The sequence below is a fragment of the Syngnathus typhle genome, linkage group LG5 (assembly GCF_033458585.1).
Source record: "Syngnathus typhle isolate RoL2023-S1 ecotype Sweden linkage group LG5, RoL_Styp_1.0, whole genome shotgun sequence".
NCBI classification, from domain to species: domain Eukaryota; kingdom Metazoa; phylum Chordata; class Actinopteri; order Syngnathiformes; family Syngnathidae; genus Syngnathus; species Syngnathus typhle.
Window position 1 is genome coordinate 11697292 of NC_083742.1, and position 19594 is coordinate 11716885.

At 42.1% G+C, this 19594-nt stretch overlaps 1 protein-coding gene across 5 annotated transcripts in view; it reads left to right on the top strand.

The window, feature by feature from the left end:
• wscd2 (WSC domain containing 2) overlaps window positions 1-19594 on the top strand; it is a 45089-nt gene that overhangs the window by 20725 nt on the left and 4770 nt on the right. For 2 of the 5 annotated variants that reach the window (XM_061278941.1, XM_061278943.1), the window contains exons 2-9: window positions 6403-6533; window positions 6605-7204; window positions 10551-10665; window positions 12315-12499; window positions 14846-14967; window positions 15031-15205; window positions 16435-16599; window positions 16694-16894. In XM_061278941.1, coding sequence (XP_061134925.1) covers window positions 6823-7204; window positions 10551-10665; window positions 12315-12499; window positions 14846-14967; window positions 15031-15205; window positions 16435-16599; window positions 16694-16894 — 1345 coding nt within the window. In that variant the 5' untranslated portion in view covers window positions 6403-6533; window positions 6605-6822. Of the gene's footprint in view, window positions 1-6402; window positions 7205-10550; window positions 10666-12314; window positions 12500-14845; window positions 14968-15030; window positions 15206-16434; window positions 16600-16693; window positions 16895-19594 lie in introns of all 5 variants that reach the window. The other 3 variants (XM_061278940.1, XM_061278942.1, XM_061278944.1) reach the window with 2 other exon arrangements.

The window sequence follows — 19594 nt, forward strand, 5'->3', positions numbered from 1 at the left end:
GTAGATGCTCTCAAGAGATCTTGCAACTTCAACCAAATATAAAATATTTTAGAATAGGGAAAATCTGCTGACGTGATGTTTGCTCAAGGGGGGTTTGAGGGAAGAATTCCATTTTGGCAGCAAAAAAAAAAGAAAGAATAGTAGGGAATTTGACAAGATCTGTAGATACTTATCTTGCTGGCTAGTTATAGTCAGCAAGCGATCTTTATTTTAAAATGAAAAGAATTTTCCAGGGCAAATGAAAATGTTCATCAGAGGCTATTGTCTTACATATCACATATTCATTGTACAATATTTTCATGCAATATTATATATATTTTTTATTTTCACCCTGTTAATCTCTGGCCTGTCTGTGTTAGATGCTGAGTTGTCCAACTTGCAAGACGCAAATGTACATTTTGATCACATTTTCATCGAGATGCCGTCACTCACGCAAGTGATATTGTGTTCCCGCGAACACCAGATGAGGTGTTGATCTGTTGAGCTGTCTTGCACAACTCAACTCTCTATTCAACAATGAGTCCCGAGACGGATACGAATAATGTTTATGGCTTGACTCGTGGAACCATTTGCCTGCAGCGAGAGCTGAGCTGAGTTGGCTGTCAGCCCGCTCACCAAAGATGAACTTTGACGTGAGCTCCCCTAAATCCTCTATGATTAAATATTTGCTGGCTCATTTAATATGAATGCGAATAAATGCTCATGCAGTGGGTTCATGTCCGTTCCGCCGCAGTAATTGCCATGATTTGACAAAAAGACCTCCATGGCACCTCGTCCTTTTCATTTCCTCCCTCTCGCTCTTCCGGAGTTGTTGTCGTCAAAAGTCATGACTTATTTTTAGTCGCCATTTTTCTGGACTAATTGAATGGAATTAATATGTGACAGGTTCATAGAGTATATGCATCTAGTAGAAATATGCGGGGCTTTAAAAAAATGACAAAGAAGCGCAGGCAGATCATTTCATGATTGATCATGTCCTTGACGGTTCTCCACTTTCCTCGCCATTGACAAAGCCCAGAAAGTATTTGAATACATTAAAGTGTGCCACAGTATTCCTGGAGGACACTATCGTCTTACTTCGAGGGGACGCTGACTTTTTCCAGCAATGGCAGTGTTGTGATGTTTAACCTTCATTATGAAATGTACCTGCTTCTTTTCGGACGATGTCATTTGCAGCAATATTGAGGCCAGTTGTACATTCTTCCATATATGATAATAAACTGAGAGAGACGGCAGTTTTCGGGAAGACAAGAAAAGCAAATACTGACGTCACAGATACGCACTGTAAAGGTGATTTGTTCTGAAGATTCATTTAACAAAATGTATAAAAGTAAGGACGAATGCAAAAAGTCAGGAACTAAAAAAAATGTATTCAATTAAAACAAGACAAAAGCTCAATGCTAATAAATAACAAAGAGAATAAAAAACTAAGAGGAAAAGCCACGGTTGATAACATTAAAGATCAGGAAAATCAGAGTGGTATTTTTATACAAGAGTTTTAACACAATGTGCAGAATTAGGAAACTAATGGAACTAATTCTAGCCTAGGACACACAGAGGAAAAACATTGGGAGGGTAGTGCTAGACAATGAAATTGATCCGGCGCCTTTCTGCGGCTTCAGCTGCACGTAAATAGCCAGCGGAGAGTAATCAGAAGCAGGTGCAATGCCCGAGATTTTGCCCACCGACAAATACAACCACAAGCAGGCACAAACACAGCAATGTGATCGAATTGGAAATTTAAATACAAGCAGTTTACCCTTTGTGCCGAGAATGTTTTTTTCAGTGCAATACATCAAATCCAAATTCTTCAAACATAAAGCTTGCTTGCATTGTTTTGCATAAATCCTCATCACATTTTTTTTCATGGTCTTGCTTGATTGATAATATAGCTTTCTTGCTGCTGTTAACAGTTTCAACTCATAATGAATTACAAGTACAAAAAGTTTGGTTGCTTGCTGATGATATCGTTTTGTATTTAAAGTCACACTTGTTGCAATGTTTTAGGTGCTCCTGATAACCGTAGTATTTCTGGACATTATAATCATGAGGTGGAATTTTCATACCGTTTCGTCTTTAATTGGGAGTGAAGGGGAGTTAATGTTGAGCATAGAAATCATAACCAATGGCAATCACACGGTTGAGGGATTTCAGTCCATCGAGGAACCAGCATTAACTCCATTACACAACCCTGAGGGACATGATTGTTGAGGCTGGAAGGTATGCTTGGAGATACAAAAATCTCCAGTTGCAAAAGGATGAAGGAAAAATGATTTATCGGATCCAAAAGTGCTACTCCTTGTGATAACATTTTCCTACTCGCTACCATATAGCCAAGATGGCGCATGGCGCTGTCAATGTAAATGCGCTTTTGCGTTCAAACTGGCCCGAGGAATTGCAGTCACAATTGAGACGCAGCAGCGACCTCATCTGAAGTGAAATTTAATTTTTTTTTTTCAAACTCTGGGATTATGAAATCCAAGCAGTAATGAAACTGCGTGTGGCCTTGTTGCACAGGGTGAGAGGCAAAGTGAATAGCAGTCCTGTGTCCATTCATTTTTATTTATTTTTTTATTTTTTATCTTTTTACCAGACATGGGTTTTTTAACTCAAGCTCTTTATCCTTGCTGAGCAATTTCTCATGAAAGCAACCTGAAACGTAAAGCAAAATTCTTGACCAGCAGGCTGCTATAAATTTCCAAATACTGTTTCTGAGCGCATGATGAGCTGCAACATTTGCTTGCATATTTCATTCACGCCTTCTAAACGAAGGCCCCCACACTGAGCTGTGATTCAGTTTCTCCAAGACAAACAAATTATAGGATTTGCAACAATGGCTTACCGTTGAGCTAGTTAGTCTTGCAATATGAATCATCTTGAAATATGAATCATTTGTACTCCGTGGGCAAAGTACGGACACAGGGTTGAAAAACTGCCATGACTACAGAAAGTGTGTAGGAGTTTGCTTGCAAACTGTTTCTACAGCTGTATTCTATATGTAAATTCATTGCATTGTTGGCGATTCACTGCCTCAAAGGTTCTTCACGTGGAACAGGTACATAAACCTTTCAGATAACAATGATTTGAAGGATGATATACTGGTTTTATTCATTTAATGGCAGAGGGCAAGATAAGATCAATACTTTGCATGTCTGTTGAATATATCTCAAGCCGGCTGCAAGACAAAGTTTGCACCAGCGACACTAATGTGTGTGTGTGTGTGTGTGTGTGTGTGTTTTTCGTTCTTTTTTTTTTACCCTTTAGTTCTTACAAGTATTAAACATACAACAAAATGATTAATAAGAGGTGGGGGACATCACTTTAACACTGTTTGTTAGCAGGCTTTGGATAGAAACTGGCTGAAGCTAGTTTTAGTCATAGAACTATGTCATTATTTTGAGAAAAATGATGTTTTTTTTTTCCTGTAAAGCCACCATCTATGTTTACAGCTTTTAATGACGGTGGTGGTCCCACGCGGGCCAGCACGCCATTGTCGCTACATCACAGATGTGTTTATGCCCGTATGCGAGCTATAAAACTAACAAGACATCTCTGGATACAACTTTGATCAACGGAGGTGGTCCCATATGATCCAACCACCTACAGACTCAAACACACACTGCCGCCGTCCTCATAGGTTGCATGCAGTACCACTCAACAGCCAGCAAGCGAGGATCTCTGGTGTTAGTCAATTGTGTTTTCTAAAGTCCAGAATAAATGCAGCTATCTTTCAGGAAATTCTGCAGCACTGCATGCCTCTGCTTACAACCTATATGGAGATGATGTATGATTTTATTTTCCAGCAGGAATGTGAACACCCTTCCGAAGGTGGTCATTACCAGGGTGTTAGTGTGCTTGAGTGGCTGAGCTAAAGTAAAGGCCATACAGAATGTATAGGGTAGACTGTCAAGAAAAAGATGAGACCCGACATTGCAGATGACCTAAAAGCAGCTATTAAAGCAACCTGGGTTCCCATTACACCTACGCAGTGCCACATGCTGATCGCCTCCATGCCGCAGCGCATTGATGCAATATATTGTACAGACGAAGTGCAAAGAAATGAACATACTTCTCAGAGACCTGATATTTGGGCTTCGAGCATCCCTTTTTTTTTTAGACACTATTTTTGTTAATCATTATCTCTAAAGCATAATCATCATTGCAAAAATAAAAGCTTGTGATATTTCACTCTGCATAATCTAACATGTTCATGTAATAATAATTGACAAAAATGTTTTTCACATTATTTATTTATTTATTTATTTATTTATTTATTTATTTATTTATTTATTTATTTATTTATTTATTTATTTATTTATTTATTTATTTATTTATTTATTTATTTATTTATTTATTTATTTATTTATTTATTTATTTATTTATTTATTTATTTATTTATTTATTCATTTATTCATTCATTCATTCTTAATCCAGTTTGTGCCTTAGAGCCTCAACCGAAGCGGTGCATTTCTTTGCCATTTCCCTCCCTTTCTTACGAACAAATGAGTCTCTAATGGACATTTTATATCCTACTGCCCTGACCCCATTTAAGTGATTCAGTGATGCGGGTGACCTGTGACTCTCATCATTTTTAAGTCCAACATTTAGTGTTTGGCATTTTGGAAATTAATTTGACCCGGGAGAAGATATTTGGTCAGAGTGAGCCCAATTAAAAGGCAGACATTTGTAATCAAAATCCTTGTATGAAAGTCATCCGTAAGGACACGCAAGTAAAGTTTGGTCACTTAGCAGTCAAACAGGGTGAGGGGTGTCTTTGCAGAGCGCTGCTTAGCAGAGGGTAAAATGGCTGTGCGGGTGGGGGTGACGGCGGGCCAATGCCAGCGAGGTCTCGGGTGACAAGCACTCTGCAGTTTTGTCCTGTTGGCAGACGGGAGTCACTAAGTTGTGTGTCCCCTTGAATACTCTGGAAAATTCTCAGCGGAGCGTTGTGTTACACCTACCAATTATCGCCTCCCGGAGTCCTCTCAGAACAGAGGACTTCTTTGAGGGAGGCTGCGGGGTTTACACCCAAATGCACAAATCTGTCTTTAATAGTTATAAGATAACCTTTATTAGTCTAATGGGGAATAACATTCAAAATGTGGTTGTGGCAGTAGCCTATCCATAAGGACTTGAGCTTTGCACTTTCAAGAAATGCTGCTCTGCATTCTGACTACTGACGGGGGTGTCCTTGAGCTCAGCTCGGGGATGCAGTCACCTTCCCTGCGCCCTATCACTCTCACATCTCTCCTTGCATGCGCCTGTGTGTTCCGGTTCTCAATGTGCTGTGCAACAAAAATATACACAGCCAGTCGAATTTCCCCCTGAAGGGATCATAACAAGTATGCATCCATCCATTTTCTCTATCCTTTATCCTGTTGAGGGTTGTGGGGAGCGGGAGCCTATCCCATCTGACCTGGGGCAATCACATTGATTCCAGTCAATCACAGACAGCAGAAATGACCGTAGCATTTCAAACTCTAGTATTCAGCGTCTCATAAATTTATATTATTTTTTCCAAATGTGACCTTGCTCTGTTGATGGTTTCATTTGAAATCCATTGCGCTGTGTAAAATGTCTCTGGATAAAATCATAAAAACTGCCACTGTCTAAATAAATACGTCTGGACATAACTGTGAATTGTGTTGTTCAACCTTGAAGGTGCTTTAACAAAGTTGTCTTGAGTGTTCTGGCATGGAAATAAAATAAGCAAGTCAAATCTCCTACTCAAGGCTTCTTGAAAAAGACTGGAGGGGATCGGCAGCCTTAGCCATGCTGCCCCGGCTGCATCAATGAAATTATTTTTCCCTTTTAATGTCTCAGAAGAGTCAACAAAAGTTCAAGTGATCCAACATCTCAGAGCAAATCTCCCTCTTTTTCCCACTCGCACCTCCCCCTCCACCACTACAGAGATGTTACACTTGCCTAATTAGTAGCTTTGCTTGTTGTCAAAAGATGTTCTAGTAGATTGAGTTGAATCATACACGTTGTTCTTTTATTTGAAATTTGCAGAATTTCACACCACTGCGGAGTCTTTGTTACTCAAATGTTGTCAATGCTTCTCCAGCCTCTGAACATGATCATCACCTCGCCATCTTGACTGAGAATGTTTTTCATTTTCCCACTCCCAAAAGACATTAGTGTAAGTGCCAAAGGGTAGAGTTTTGTTTTTGTTTTTTTCCCTTCCGGCTTAACCCAGTTTATGCAAGACAAAGTACTTGTACAACTCCTTGAAGTGAAGCTTTCCGCCTTTTTGAATAATAACAGAGTTTCACCGTTTTTTAATTGCTTACTTTTTCTATTGTGTTTTCAGCAGAGCCTGACGGGAGTCATTTGGTGTTGCTCATGCGAAAAAGCCCACTCCGCTCCACTTATTTCTCAATTTTTGTGTCCTTTCTGCAGGTGGTTAGTCACGCCATGACTCCCTTGGATCCCCGCGAAGAACCATCCACTCAAAGGTGAAAGGATTTCAACCTGACCACTAAATAAAACCCTCTTCTTTCTGCGGACCGATAACTGTCGCAGAAGCCGTGGTGAGTGATCATCTTTCACTCTTTTCATTCTGGATGGACGGAGGGAGCACTCTGGGCTTTGCTGTCAACAGGAACCAGCAGACACTCGCTTGAACACACATGGCTGGCAGGTGTAAGGTGTCTGAAGACGCACAGACGGACTTATACATGCCGTCGTGTGGATGACCTTCGTACCAGATTAACACATCAGAACGATTTTTATTTGGACTTTTGTTCGTCAACGGGAGTCTTTTAGCTTTATGAGTGTTCATCACTGGGCTGACGTGCTCCAGCGGCAGGGTGAGCCAGCATGGCCAAACCTCTGCTGAAGATTCAGCGTTATTTCCGCAGGAAACCTATCCGCTTCTTCACCCTTAGCTTGCTCTACCTGACTGCCGGAAGCCTCGTCTTCCTGCACGCCGGCATCGGTGGCGACAGCTGTTGCGGGAAGCGAGGCATGCCTATATACACTGTGGTGGCCTCGGAGACGGGCGGTCAGATCACATCGTCGGACGGCGGAGGGCTGGGCATCATGCGGGTATTTAAGGAGGCTCATAGGCCTGGACGAGGTTACGCCCCCATGTGGAAAAAAAAGGCAGGGCAGATAAACGAGGGCAAAGCTGGGGACTACACCAACAAGCGGAGCCATGCGGTGAAAGGCCGCAGTGCAAAAGAGCCAGATGACGCACGAGGTGGGTTGTACGCAAACATATTATAGTCACATGTACACACAATAGAGCTCCAGTCTTGCAGCGTTTCATATTTCACGTGGCGTGTATCCTTTCTGGCGGGCGAAATTAATTAACAGAAATCAAACTAATTTCACAACAGAGGCCGTAAATCACATTTACTCACTCACGAGCCCAATTTGAAAAAGGCAAATCATCACAATGCGCTAATTATTGCATGGAAATGATTGTAATTGGGGAAGTTATTGTAACCGTTTCAATAATAATTCCATCTCGTGTTTGTGTTGTGAAGTTACTAATTACATTTTCTGACTAATTATGAAACGACTCAGCATTTTTAATATTCGTATGTATTATACATATCCAGTTGCAAACACACTGGCAGCCTCCAACATGATACTGTATGCTAATGCAACGTTGATCCAAAGTAATCTCTGATTTCAAAAATGATAATGATTCAACATTTGCTGCCATGCCGTAAGTCAGCCGGCATCATGAGGATGATTAAGTCCTCATTTGGGAAAACCACTTGAGAGTTCTCCTCCGCCGTGCTTCCTTCAGCTGCGCTGTGCGCTGCGACGCAGACAGCTGAAGAATCACAACATCTAAATAACTTAATAGCAAGGTTCACAGCGTCTTTATAAATTTCCCTCGCTACGGCACTTGTAAAAACCCGTAGCATTGTATGGCGTCTTTAAAAGGTTTATTTTAGGAGGCAATCGTCCTTTCTGGCTCAATAATCCCCATTTAATAACATCAATATCTTGGAAACGCCCGTTAGTGTGTCATTTAACTTAACTGGAGGGTAACTTAGCTGATCCCATCATCTCACTCATGTCTGCCAGATCAAAATTAAAGAGTGTGCTGTGGTATAGATTGAGTAAATATTATTAATGGGCATTTCGTAATGCTTCCGGGTGCTACCTTTATTTAACCAAGGCGCATATTTGTAATTAGAAATATCTTTCAGCACAATACCAATCAAAACTGTCATACACGGGTTAATTGCGGCATCTTTAGTATACTGGAAGAGCATTTCATTGTTCTGCCTGCCATGAGATGCTGCTGGCGTTCGTATATGAAAAGAAAAATTTTGCAAAGAAATTCAGTGAAGTTGGATTATTTCGGAAAAGGGCCCATTAATGTTTCACTGCACAGCGGGTGGGAATCACTTGGCATGTTATGCAGGATGGAAGGATGGATGGATTGATATTATTATTATTATTATTATCATTCACACCAAATGTGCTGTATACACACTCACATCATGGCTAATTAGAAAAAATGTCATCCTGTCTTAGAAGGGTAATAGGCATCATATTTTCCAATAACAATTGCAATTTGCAGCATATTCATCTCTGAATTGCAGCAGGATGGACGTTTCAAAGCCGACTCGACGAGATTAAAAAACACGCATGACTTGTGTGACAAAACAGACAATAAATACAGCACACGATGGCACAGTCTGAGTTTATCTCTTCTCATTCCAGAATGGCTAATATTGTAAGATTGCTGACAATCTCGGTCCCCTTCCATCACTGCTGTTAAAAGCGTGTAGACCCACCAAAGCAGTGCGGTGGCGCCATTAGCATTCAGCAACATGACTAACCTCTCTAGCTGAAAGTCATTTTCTGTAGGACAATGAGAAAATGGCTGTATTTTGAATTGTATAAAGTGCACGCTCATTTTATCACTTCAAGTCACTCCAGACTCCCCTCAACTTCCACTGAGCGGAAGATAACACGCTCTCTTTTGTGTATTTCTATTTATCCATTCATAGCATCTTTAAAATAGATATCAAGAGGCATGTATTCCCCCCCCCCCCCCCCCGTGCGCCATTGTGATGTGTGGCTTTCACGTTTGCCCCTGTTAACGGCACAGGCAGACAGAACATTATTATGATTGAATAACATGGCAGGATTCAAATAGACAAACGATGGCAGTCTAAATGCGGCGCCTGCTTTGTTGAGGTGAGACTCGCGTGAGACCTTTGTCAGGCGGGGGAGGGAGGATCAGGCTGCTAGAGGACATAAAAATGTTATTCCACTACAAAAGCTTTGCTCAATTTTGTAAGCCACCACTCAGACTATATATCATTATTTAATATGCCAGCAGGGAAGGAAGGTGTCTTTCACCACAGGAAGGAAGGCCTTGGAAACCAACATATTTACACTATACATACATCGAAGCTCCAGGTTATCTGATTAAACCAAGGTCTTTTGGATTCGCCGCCCTTGTCCTTTTCCCCGCAAATTTCAAATCTCGTAGGGCTGCAGCCGAACGTGATGATGGAGTACTTAGCGGCTTGAATGCATTGGCTTGCTCTCATCGTTTTACATCCAGACCCTCTCATTACTCCGTAACCATCTTCAAAATCCTGTTATGCCGGAGTTAAGAGACTTTTAGCCTCCTCTCACTCTGACTGCACCCATTCTCACTGGCTCGGAATCTCATTTGGAGGGGAATATTACAGCTCGGGCTATCGCCCCAGCACACATGAACACATTTGCGCGGCACGGCGCAATCGCACAGGATGTAACACGCAAAAAGGAGTAGGGTGACGTGCGTGGGGAGAGGCGGAAGGCAAGAACTGAATATAGCTGAATTAAGTTGACATTTGAAGGAAGGTGTCGGTAGAGTGAGGCCATAGTGGAGAAACAGCATGAAGTATAATATCAGGTTGCATCCTAATGCAATTTGACTATTTGGTTAACAACAGATTTTTTTTATCCTATAATCCGCCGTATTTAATTTTTTTTAATCTGAACAGTAGTCACTAGGAAGATTACAGGCTGGTTGCATCGCATGCGGCTTAAATACAGAGCTTAAAACCACAACAATTAAAGTAATGCAGGAAGCAAGACAATGGTGGGCCGTTTAGCTATTAGTAGCGGCTCAAAGCGGTAATGGCACATCACAGATGGCAAAGGGATTGTTTGCTGAAGATTCAGCTGAGCTCCGCTGGTCTGGTGGCTGGAGAAGAAGCCAGAAGTTCAATGCAGCTCGATTCCCCATCGCCCTCATTCCTTGCTTAAACGCACACACGCGCGCACACGCACGCACTTTCTACAAATGCAGAGATGAGCCACTACAGTTGCTGGCCACTAGAAGGGGATGTGTGCCTTTATAAATAAATAAAGATTGTGCCCCAGTTTGAACTCCTCTCCTGCTCACTAAATACTGCACACGTGAAGTCAAAGAAAATGGTCTGTTTTTCAAAGCTAGAGTCAATTATTCTGTCAGAAATAACATGTGCAAGGTACATACTACATTAGTCCATGTGTTCATTCAAAGTGTCTTTTGCTAACTAATTTAACCTTCCATCTTTTTTCTTTTATATTCTCTACAGCAAAGTATCTTGGCTGCTACGTTGACTCAACACAAAAGCGGGCACTAAAAGGAGTTTCATTTTTTGATTACAAAAGAATGACTGTATTCCGTTGCCAGGACAACTGTGCCGAAAGGTATGAAATACAACAACAAGAAAGACGCTTTTGTTGCTTCTTCCTATCTTGTCAGACTGAGATATAAATTAAAATGGCTTGTCCAGATGATGTGATGTAAATTCACGCAGGTTGATTAAAAGGCTCTCCCTCATTAGAGGTGCTGGATACATGTACGCTTGTAAATAGCAGCTACTGAACAGCATGCCCAGGTGTCTGAGGACGAAACTGTACTTCGGAGGTTCATGCAGCAACCTATCAAATAATGTAAGACATTCGATGCCCTCCTGCAATCTAATGAGCTTCAGATCCAGAGCTGTTAGCTCAATTTATGACTGTGGATTATTAATAATTAGCTTACTTTATATGTACTATAGATTGATGAGGCCTCTGAGATTAGAGTTGCGCATTTCTCCAACTGAAAAGGCAATACAGCTGTACCTAATGAAATGACCCGTGAGCATATATATTGTTAAGCACCCGCTTTCAAAGCTTCACTCTCGTACTTGTGTTTGTGTGCCTGTTGGCAGAAAGGCTTTTTGTTTATGAGAGGCCCGAGAGTGAGTGTGCACAAAGCTCCATGAAGAAATGTTTTTCTGACTTTTGGTGGAGATGAAATTGACTCAGGCCCGAACCTCACCCTCCATCACCTGTGTGATGATTTAGTCAGTGGGCTTAAGGCGTCTCTCTCAACTGGAAAAATACCTGCAGCCAGCTTTCGTAAATGTGCGGAAAGAAATTGTCATTAAATGTTGATCTGTTGGCCAAATTCATTTTTGCTCAAATGCACTTGAGTTACTCTTTCCAGCCAAGTCTCCGTACTGGAATTGCTGCGACGTTTTGCCTTCACAATGTGCACAAAAGTCCACTATTGGAGCTTTTTCCTTGCAGTCATTCCAATCAGTTTAATCAGTGCTCATTGTTTGCCTCTGAGCTCTGCTCCTCTCCTCTATTTTCCCTGCTCCCTTCCTGTCTTCTTTTCTCCTCCGCCGTCTTTCTCTCGCCTCTTTTCCTCCCCGAGGAATTGCGGGGACGGCTCTATCGAATGCACTGAATTACACCCATCACTGATTCGCCGAGTGCAAAATAGGTGCAGCGAGCCGCTTGTTTTCAGATGCTTTCTCCTCACGCTGGCTTTCTGCAGCCGGCCAGCCCACCTGCTATTTCCAGAGCAGGGTTTAATAAAAGAAGACAAACAAATGAGAAGCAGCGGCATATAATGGCGAACAGAGGTTTCGGTTTGATTGGCAGGGCTGCGGGGTGTGTTGGCTATCCTGTGTGAAGGGTTTCTAATTGCATCCGAAAGGCCTCTTGGGTGTCAAGTCAACAGAGAGAGAGGGGGGGGGGGGGCACAGGAGGAAAGCCTTTTAAAAAGTACTGCAATCATTTATAATTGGCCGTGCCTCAAAACCTTTTAGCATGTATAAAGGCGTTCGTCTTCAAGCGGCAAAAGAGCGAGAGAGATTGAGAAAGTGACGTCTGGACGTGTTCTGATGTGTACTTCAACATCCTCTGTGCATCATTCCTTTGCTTTTATTGACTACAGTTGCTCTCAATATGAATCGACGTTAACCAGGGAAGGATTAAGGCGTAATGAACGCTCAGGTCATTAGCGCTCGCCTCTTCGACTTCGCTAATGATGGTAATCCTTCTTCCTTCTCTGCGTGCAGAGGTTACATGTACGCCGGTTTGGAGTTTGGAGCCGAGTGCTACTGCGGTCACAAGATTCAGACGGCCAATGCTTCGGAGAGCGAATGCAACATGGAGTGTAAAGGAGAAAAGAGCAACATGTGCGGAGGAGCCAACCGGCTATCCATCTACAGGCTGGAGCTGAGCCAGGAGTCGGCACGGCGCCGTGAGAAAATCCCCTTTGCTTCATTGGAACCACATGCTGGTCTATGTCTATGCAAGGCTATCGACTATCAAGGGAGAAATGGGATTTTGGAGATGAGAGCCATGATTTTAACAACTTTCTTCATTATTATGGTCTCTCTCTCTCTCTCTCTCTCTCTCTCTCTCTCTCTCTCTCTCTCTCTCTCTCTCTCTCTCTCTCTCTCTCTCTCTCTCTCTCTCTCTCTCTCTCTCTCTCTCTCTCTCTCTCTCGCTCTCTCTCTCTCGCCTCCCTTACCCAAGCACCAGAAGGAGGCAATAAAAAGCTGCCTATAAGAAATCCGATCATTCCCACAATTTTACCCAAAACAACTGAAAGAAATTGAGCGTGCCCCAAGAAAGACCTAACAATAATTCACAGTGACCACGGAGATGTAATTTGGCTCCTGAAATGTAACACGATGGCCTTTTTTAAGGGGAAATATTTGTTTTATTGGATGCTAATGCCACATTTGGGAGTTGGCCGCCCTGTCGTGTTTACTTCTTGCCTGGGAGAGATGTGCAACCTGCCTCCCCCAGCCTGCCGTGGTCTGCATCCTAAACACTCGCTGCCTGCTGTTTTACAACCGAGGCGATGGCAGTAAAGGCTGATTATCGGAAATAGGGATGGAACCTTGTTTCTTGTTGCAGAGTGTGGGCTGTGTTTGGAGCGCTTGCTTTGTTGAAGATTCCTTCCAATTCCAGCAGTAGGGAGCGCTTCACACAGTTCCGATTTCGTTCAAGATTACAAGACATCATGTAATAAAGACCTCGTCTTTGCATAAAATACATTTTGCAAATAGTGATGATCACTACTTTCCTTCCACATGCAAAGCTGTTTGTTTACTGTTTTCATTTCTGCTTTTCCCTGTTGCTTTGTCAGCGCGACGCGTCGTCACCTCTGACCCTTCTTGGTCATGTGAGCTGCAGTGAAAAAAAACAAAAAAAGTCAAGAGGAAATACCAATGTGTTCGGACGGCTGCTTAGCACCAGCCATTGCGCTAACAAGATTTTGTTTTTGTATTTGCTCGGTAAAAGTTGATAAATTGTCTTCCTTTCGTAGAGAACGTGCAGCATAAATTTTCTTCGACTTCCTTCGTTTTGTTTTAGAGGCAGCGTCGGATGGCCTACGCACGTAGACTATTTGCATTATTGGCCTATTATTCATCCTTCGAGATTGTGTTTATGTGACGTTTTTGCATGGTGCACATGTGCTCAAGGCGACAGTGCACGAGAAATCTATGTCGGTGGGAATTGAAATGCATAGAAGGACAAAGATTGGTGATAGAGAAAAATATATTATAAGGGGAATACGCAGAAACATGGCCATGACATTAAAAATGTACCCTTGGTGAGATAAAAAGGTTAAAGATTAATAAAACATTAGATTGAGTCACATGACTAGTGCAAAAAAACTATTTTAAAGCTTTATAGGACATATACAAAGACAATATAGTTTATGCTTCACTTGTGCCGGCATATCAGTGTTAGAAAAAAACACTCTCAGCCCTTCATGCTTGAGTATTGTCGGTGAAGTCGGTTTCACTGGTATGGAAACAGCCTGCATGTCAGCAAATGAGCATTTTCATTTTCTCCCTTCCGCTTTTTCACCCTTTTCTTATGCGCTATAGAGCAGCGGTATCAAACGTGTTTTTGTCTTGGCCCCCTTTTGTAGATATGGTTTCTCTCAGAGGACCGTTATGAGAGTAAAACCAAATAAATGTTTAATCGTCTCATTATACTATCACGTATTACAAATGATAAATAAATGATAGATTACTAGCTTTGAAATCAAATGTCAAGTACAGCGCTTTGTTCAATTATTAGACTGCAAAAATGGTAACAAATCTTGCAAAACAACATTTTGGTACAGAGTTTAGCGAGGGTCATGGAACTTGACATGATTCGCTTTCACGGGCCACATAAAATGATGTGTGGGGCCGGATCTGCCTCCCGGGCCTTGAGTTTGACACCTGTGCTTTTGAGGCACCACAGGACATTTTGCAGTATTTGAAAGTAAGTGAAGGAGCAAATGAGATTATATTCACAGTGAAACAAAAATCTCTGGTCTGCTCTTGTCAGGCCCAACCATTAGACCAGAATGAGGTTGTGGGGTTAAAGGTCATCAACACACTGTGAAAATGGGAGTAGTAATAGAAAAAAGCAGGTCAGGGCCTCAATAGACTGGAGGCGAAATCCCAGTGGGTGTTCTTCATCGGGGGTCAGCGGATGGAGGTCACGAGTGGAGGCTGCGCTCGGGAACCGTAAAAGCCAAGGATATATTGTTTTCTTCCTGTCGGTAAGCAACGTTCTGCTCTTTTTGACTTTTCAGATGGCAGCGCCATTTTCAAGGGATGCTTCCACAGACCAGACAATATCTCGCTGGCTCTCCCTTTCCGAATTTCCATCCAAAACATGTCTGTTGACAAGTGCGTCGACACGTGCACGGAGAAGGTGAGGTGGTTGCAGGTGTGCATGACAGGCTGCCTTCAGTGTTTAATGGCCGCTGTATTTCAGGAGAAATCGCTCGCCGTCCTGGCCGGAGATCGATGCCACTGCGGCTTCCCGACCTCCCTCTTCTCCCTTCATGAGCCGGAGGACGAGGGCATGTGTCTGCACCGCTGCCCCGGCGAGGAGTTTGAGAGTTGCGGGAACGACGAGTACTTTGTGGTGTACCAGACGCAGGTTCAAGGTAACGTATGTTGTCAAGTTGGCTTGCCTTGCCCAAGCGTGAGATGCGGTGAGGTGAGGTATGGTGCGGTGAGGTGCTACCAGCAGAAAGTGTGACAGTCACTTCTTGTGTTTTCACTAAATAACAGACAAGCTAGGGCGCAGTGGTGCACTAAGGGGAAACAACTCAAAATGCTGAGTGCACCACTCTATTTAATGCATGCACCTTCATGTACGAGAAACTGTCGAGTGGCTATTTAAAAAAAAAAAATGTCTGTTGTTGTACATTGCGCAAAAACGACTTCTCCGATTTCCAAAAACTTTGCAGAGCAGTGTATTTGCCAAAAAAGTGGATTTTTTGGATGGCGGTAGGATCTTTCCGTTTTCACAGAATAATAGATGACTCCTAATGACACGATTTCGACAAACGTAGGAAGTGAGCGTAGAAGTTCCTGTAAATCCTAATGAGGATGTTCTGCCCTGATGGAGGTCTGTACTCTTCTGTGTTTGTTACGTTTTTATATCTAAATGCGCAGGCGATTCATTTTGTGTTATTCCAACATAGCAGTTGGCCTCAAGTGTCAGCATGCATGCGCCGTTGTGGGCGATGTTTCCTCAGGGCAAAAGACAGCAGTGGCTTGGCTCTGCAAAAATAAACGGCCTGGAAAAAAAGAACACACGCGCACACAATCAAGCGGCAGTGTGAGAAGAACTTGAAGAGAATATTTTGTGAACTGCGGTATCTAGCTTGTCTTTGAAATTTTCAAATTTTCCACTGACGTTGATGAAAGAAGAAGCTTTCAAGTCGCCCACGATAACAACGCAAAACATGCGTGCGTTGACCTTCTCTCTGGAAGACTTCACTTCCTCTAATCACTTGAAGAGTCTCCCACGTTATTCCAACATTGTGTCATTTCCAAAAACCTTCAGCTGATCAGCAAAATGGAAAATAAGCATCGAGCCATCATTCTCTACCTTTTTTATTTTCAACTAGCAAGACTATATTGTCCAGATTGCGAATAGATTGCAGTCAAATTCATGTTATTAAAACATTCTTGTATATATCTCAGCTGTTTTAATGAATGTCTTTTTTTGACGTAGGCTATTAGATTTTTGGGCTGTACTTAATGTTGTGACTTGTCAGTGTAGTTGAGGCACAGTCACATAATATGAGTCTGCCACCATGTCATTGAATACCGCTAATAATAGTAAACAAGAAAATAATTATATCCTGTCTTATCTTGCATCCAGACAACCGCTGCATGGACAGACATTTCCTCCCCACTCGTGCTAGTCAGCTGGTCGCCCTTGCCAGTTTCCCCGGATCCGGTAATACCTGGTGTCGCCACCTCGTCGAGCTCGCCACTGGCTTCTATAGCGGCAGCTATTATTTTGATGCCTCGCTCTACAATAAAGGTAAAAGCACTCTTGCTTTTATAAATCAATCGACACTCACCTCAATGCCTTCAAGGGGGAACTGCATTTGGTGTGTGCTCCCATCCTTTCACAGGATTTAAAGGTGAGCGAGACCACTGGCGAAGCGGAAGGACCATCTGCATAAAGACGCATGAGAGTGGTAAAAAGGACATTGAAGCCTTTGACTCCAGCATTCTCATCATCCGAAACCCCTACAAGGCTCTCATGGCGGAATTTAACCGCTTATATGGCGGGCACATTGGATTCGCCTCCCAGGCCAACTGGAAAGGGAAAGGTGAGTCTCACAAGATGGAGCTAATGTATTTCACATGTTATGAGCTGCCTCGTTGCTGAAATATTCAAGAAAGTCGAAATACTTTGAGGTGAGTGGCTGAAACAGGCAGCCTCAAATAGAACAACTTACAATTGCATGAAAGAAAGCACAAAAGAAAAATTCCACTTGATGAGAGAATTTGAACTGGATTTAGAAGCTCCTAAAGGAAATCTCTTGTTGATAAAATGACACAAATTGTCTTACTTGATTAAAAGTTAAACGTTTGTTGTATTAAAACTATTATGACCAAAACAATTTATGCAAAAAGTTACTTGAGTGTAGAGTTAATGTGGTGTGTAACGACCCACCTCCGACAAGGGCATGACTTGAATGCTTCTTGTTGGAGATAGAATGCAGATTTTCAGATGTACTTTACAGAAGTCAGTTATTTCAGAGTTTACCAGCGAGAATGTCACGGAAAGCCTTAAAATAAAATAAAATAAAATAAAAAGTAAAATGCTCGACACTTACACAACACAGACATACGCAAAAACAAAAGGAGACAAGTGGCACAGAAAGAAGGCTTCCAACACATTTACTGGTCTTCACTGTCAAATATCTGTGATTCCTCTATGCTTTTTTTATCTGTCATTTGAAATTGAGCTTTGAGCTCTAGTGAAGCGAGTCTCACCGCAGTTCACTTGCAAACAGACGAACACAGACTACCTCTTCCCGGTCTGCTTGTTTGCTATGCACCACATATCAACTAACCCAGCAGAGTTACATTCGAATCAAACATGACAAATGTAAAACGGGGACTTGAATTTAAGACACACCTCACTACAAAGACATTCAGTTTCATATAAAATGCTTGTACTGACATTTTCATGGGTTGCATTTGTTAATTGGCGAATACTTCAATCATTGCAACATTTTAAATGCTTCCAAATTAGTGGAATTCAAATGTTTAACGTTTTAAAAGTTCACCTGCAAAGAGAGAATAGTTTTTTTGCAAATTATGGTGAGATTGATTAAAGTTTGCACCTATTAAAACCGTCAGAATTCATGACGTTGGGCTCTATTTTTGCCCAACCTAGTAAAAAGCATGTTCTCTTTTCATCCTTTTGATACATTCACATGCTACATGTGCAGTTTGAAACGGGTGGTTGCGTCGTTGCGGGAGTGAACAGAGCCGACTTATGTCACGGCCAACGGAAGTGGATCATCTCATTCTCTCTAAATTCAGCGCAAAAGAGTCACGTGTTCTGCCTGGTTTTAAGATGATAATAATAATAATAATTAAATTAATTGATTGCTACAATAATTCTGAGGGTTTGATGCATGAATGAAACATGATCCATCCACCACGCAAGTTCACAGAGTTCAGAATTTGTCTGCCTGCACCTTGATCGAATGCACCGAAATCATTTCATGCCACGTGTGCAACAACTTAGACCTGCTTGCAGCTGGTTTAAAGGTTAGTCTGCTTTCAGCCACCACGTTGTCAGGTGCTTTGGGGGAGTGTAAAAGAAAAAGCCTTCGGTCCGCCTGAGTGAGCAGTATGGTGCTGTGCGGCTTGCACAATTCTCAGACATATTAAAGGGCGCATGTACCTGGGTGCATGTACCTGCACGAAAATCATGATGTGCCTCTTTTGCTGATGTGAATTTATGCATTTTTTTTCTCGAAAAAAAAAATGATTAGAAATTGTACTATGTAACTTAAAAACAAGAAGTTGAATGGATGCAATAAGGAATATGTTTTTTCACATCTAATTGCCTTCAGCAAGACACTGGCTTCTTGTCAGCCGAGCACTATTTGCTTCATAACCAAATGGCCTGTACTTACTGTAATGTGAGCGATGAAAATGTGCACATCCAATCATTTTCCAGTTACATTATCTCTAATCAGGGGCTATGATTTCCACAATGTTCCTAAAATTGAAACAATTAAGATTATAGTAATTTATGTGAAGCCTTACGTAAACTTGGCCCGCTTTTTAAGTGACAAATCATTGCTCCATCCAGTAAGCAGCAATAGCAAGCGAGGTCTCCTTTAGAAGTATATTCAGTGGATTGAGGTCACTCTATTTTATGGGCTGTAGTTGTTCTGTCTGTTTTTCATTGCTTTTTATGAAGTGCCATTGTGCTGTTCAATTGCCAGCCACCGTGCAAATACTTTCACGTGCTGCTGGCAAGAAAAGCAGAGTAAGGTAGAGTTAAAAAATGTGAGCAATTGGCTAGAGAGAGAAACTGAAGCGCTTCTTATGCGTGCGTGCGTGTGTGCGTCTCAGTGTACTTCGATTAAGATGATGCAATAAATGTCGCGCAATGCAACCACTCTGGCAAAACATCCTCTGCTCCCAATAGGTTAACATTTTCTTGAGGTACTTCAATTCTATTACAATGTTGCAGTGATGTGGAACAAACAGGAATTGGAGGAAATGACCACAGAGCTGAGGGTTGACATGGTTGTGACCTTTCTTACCCCCAATGTGGCAATGTTTTCAAATATCAAGGCAAATTATTAGGCTGCAGTGATGGCGTCTGTTTAGAGAAATGAGAAATGAAACAAGGCCTTAGTCACGCTGCTTGATGGCATGATGAGTCATGTCATCGTGCACAACCAGCTCGTTCCTCAGGCACCCGTGCCAAACTTAATTAGAGACTGCGTGTGCATCTATCTATACTTGGGCACACGTTCATGATAATTAGACATGTT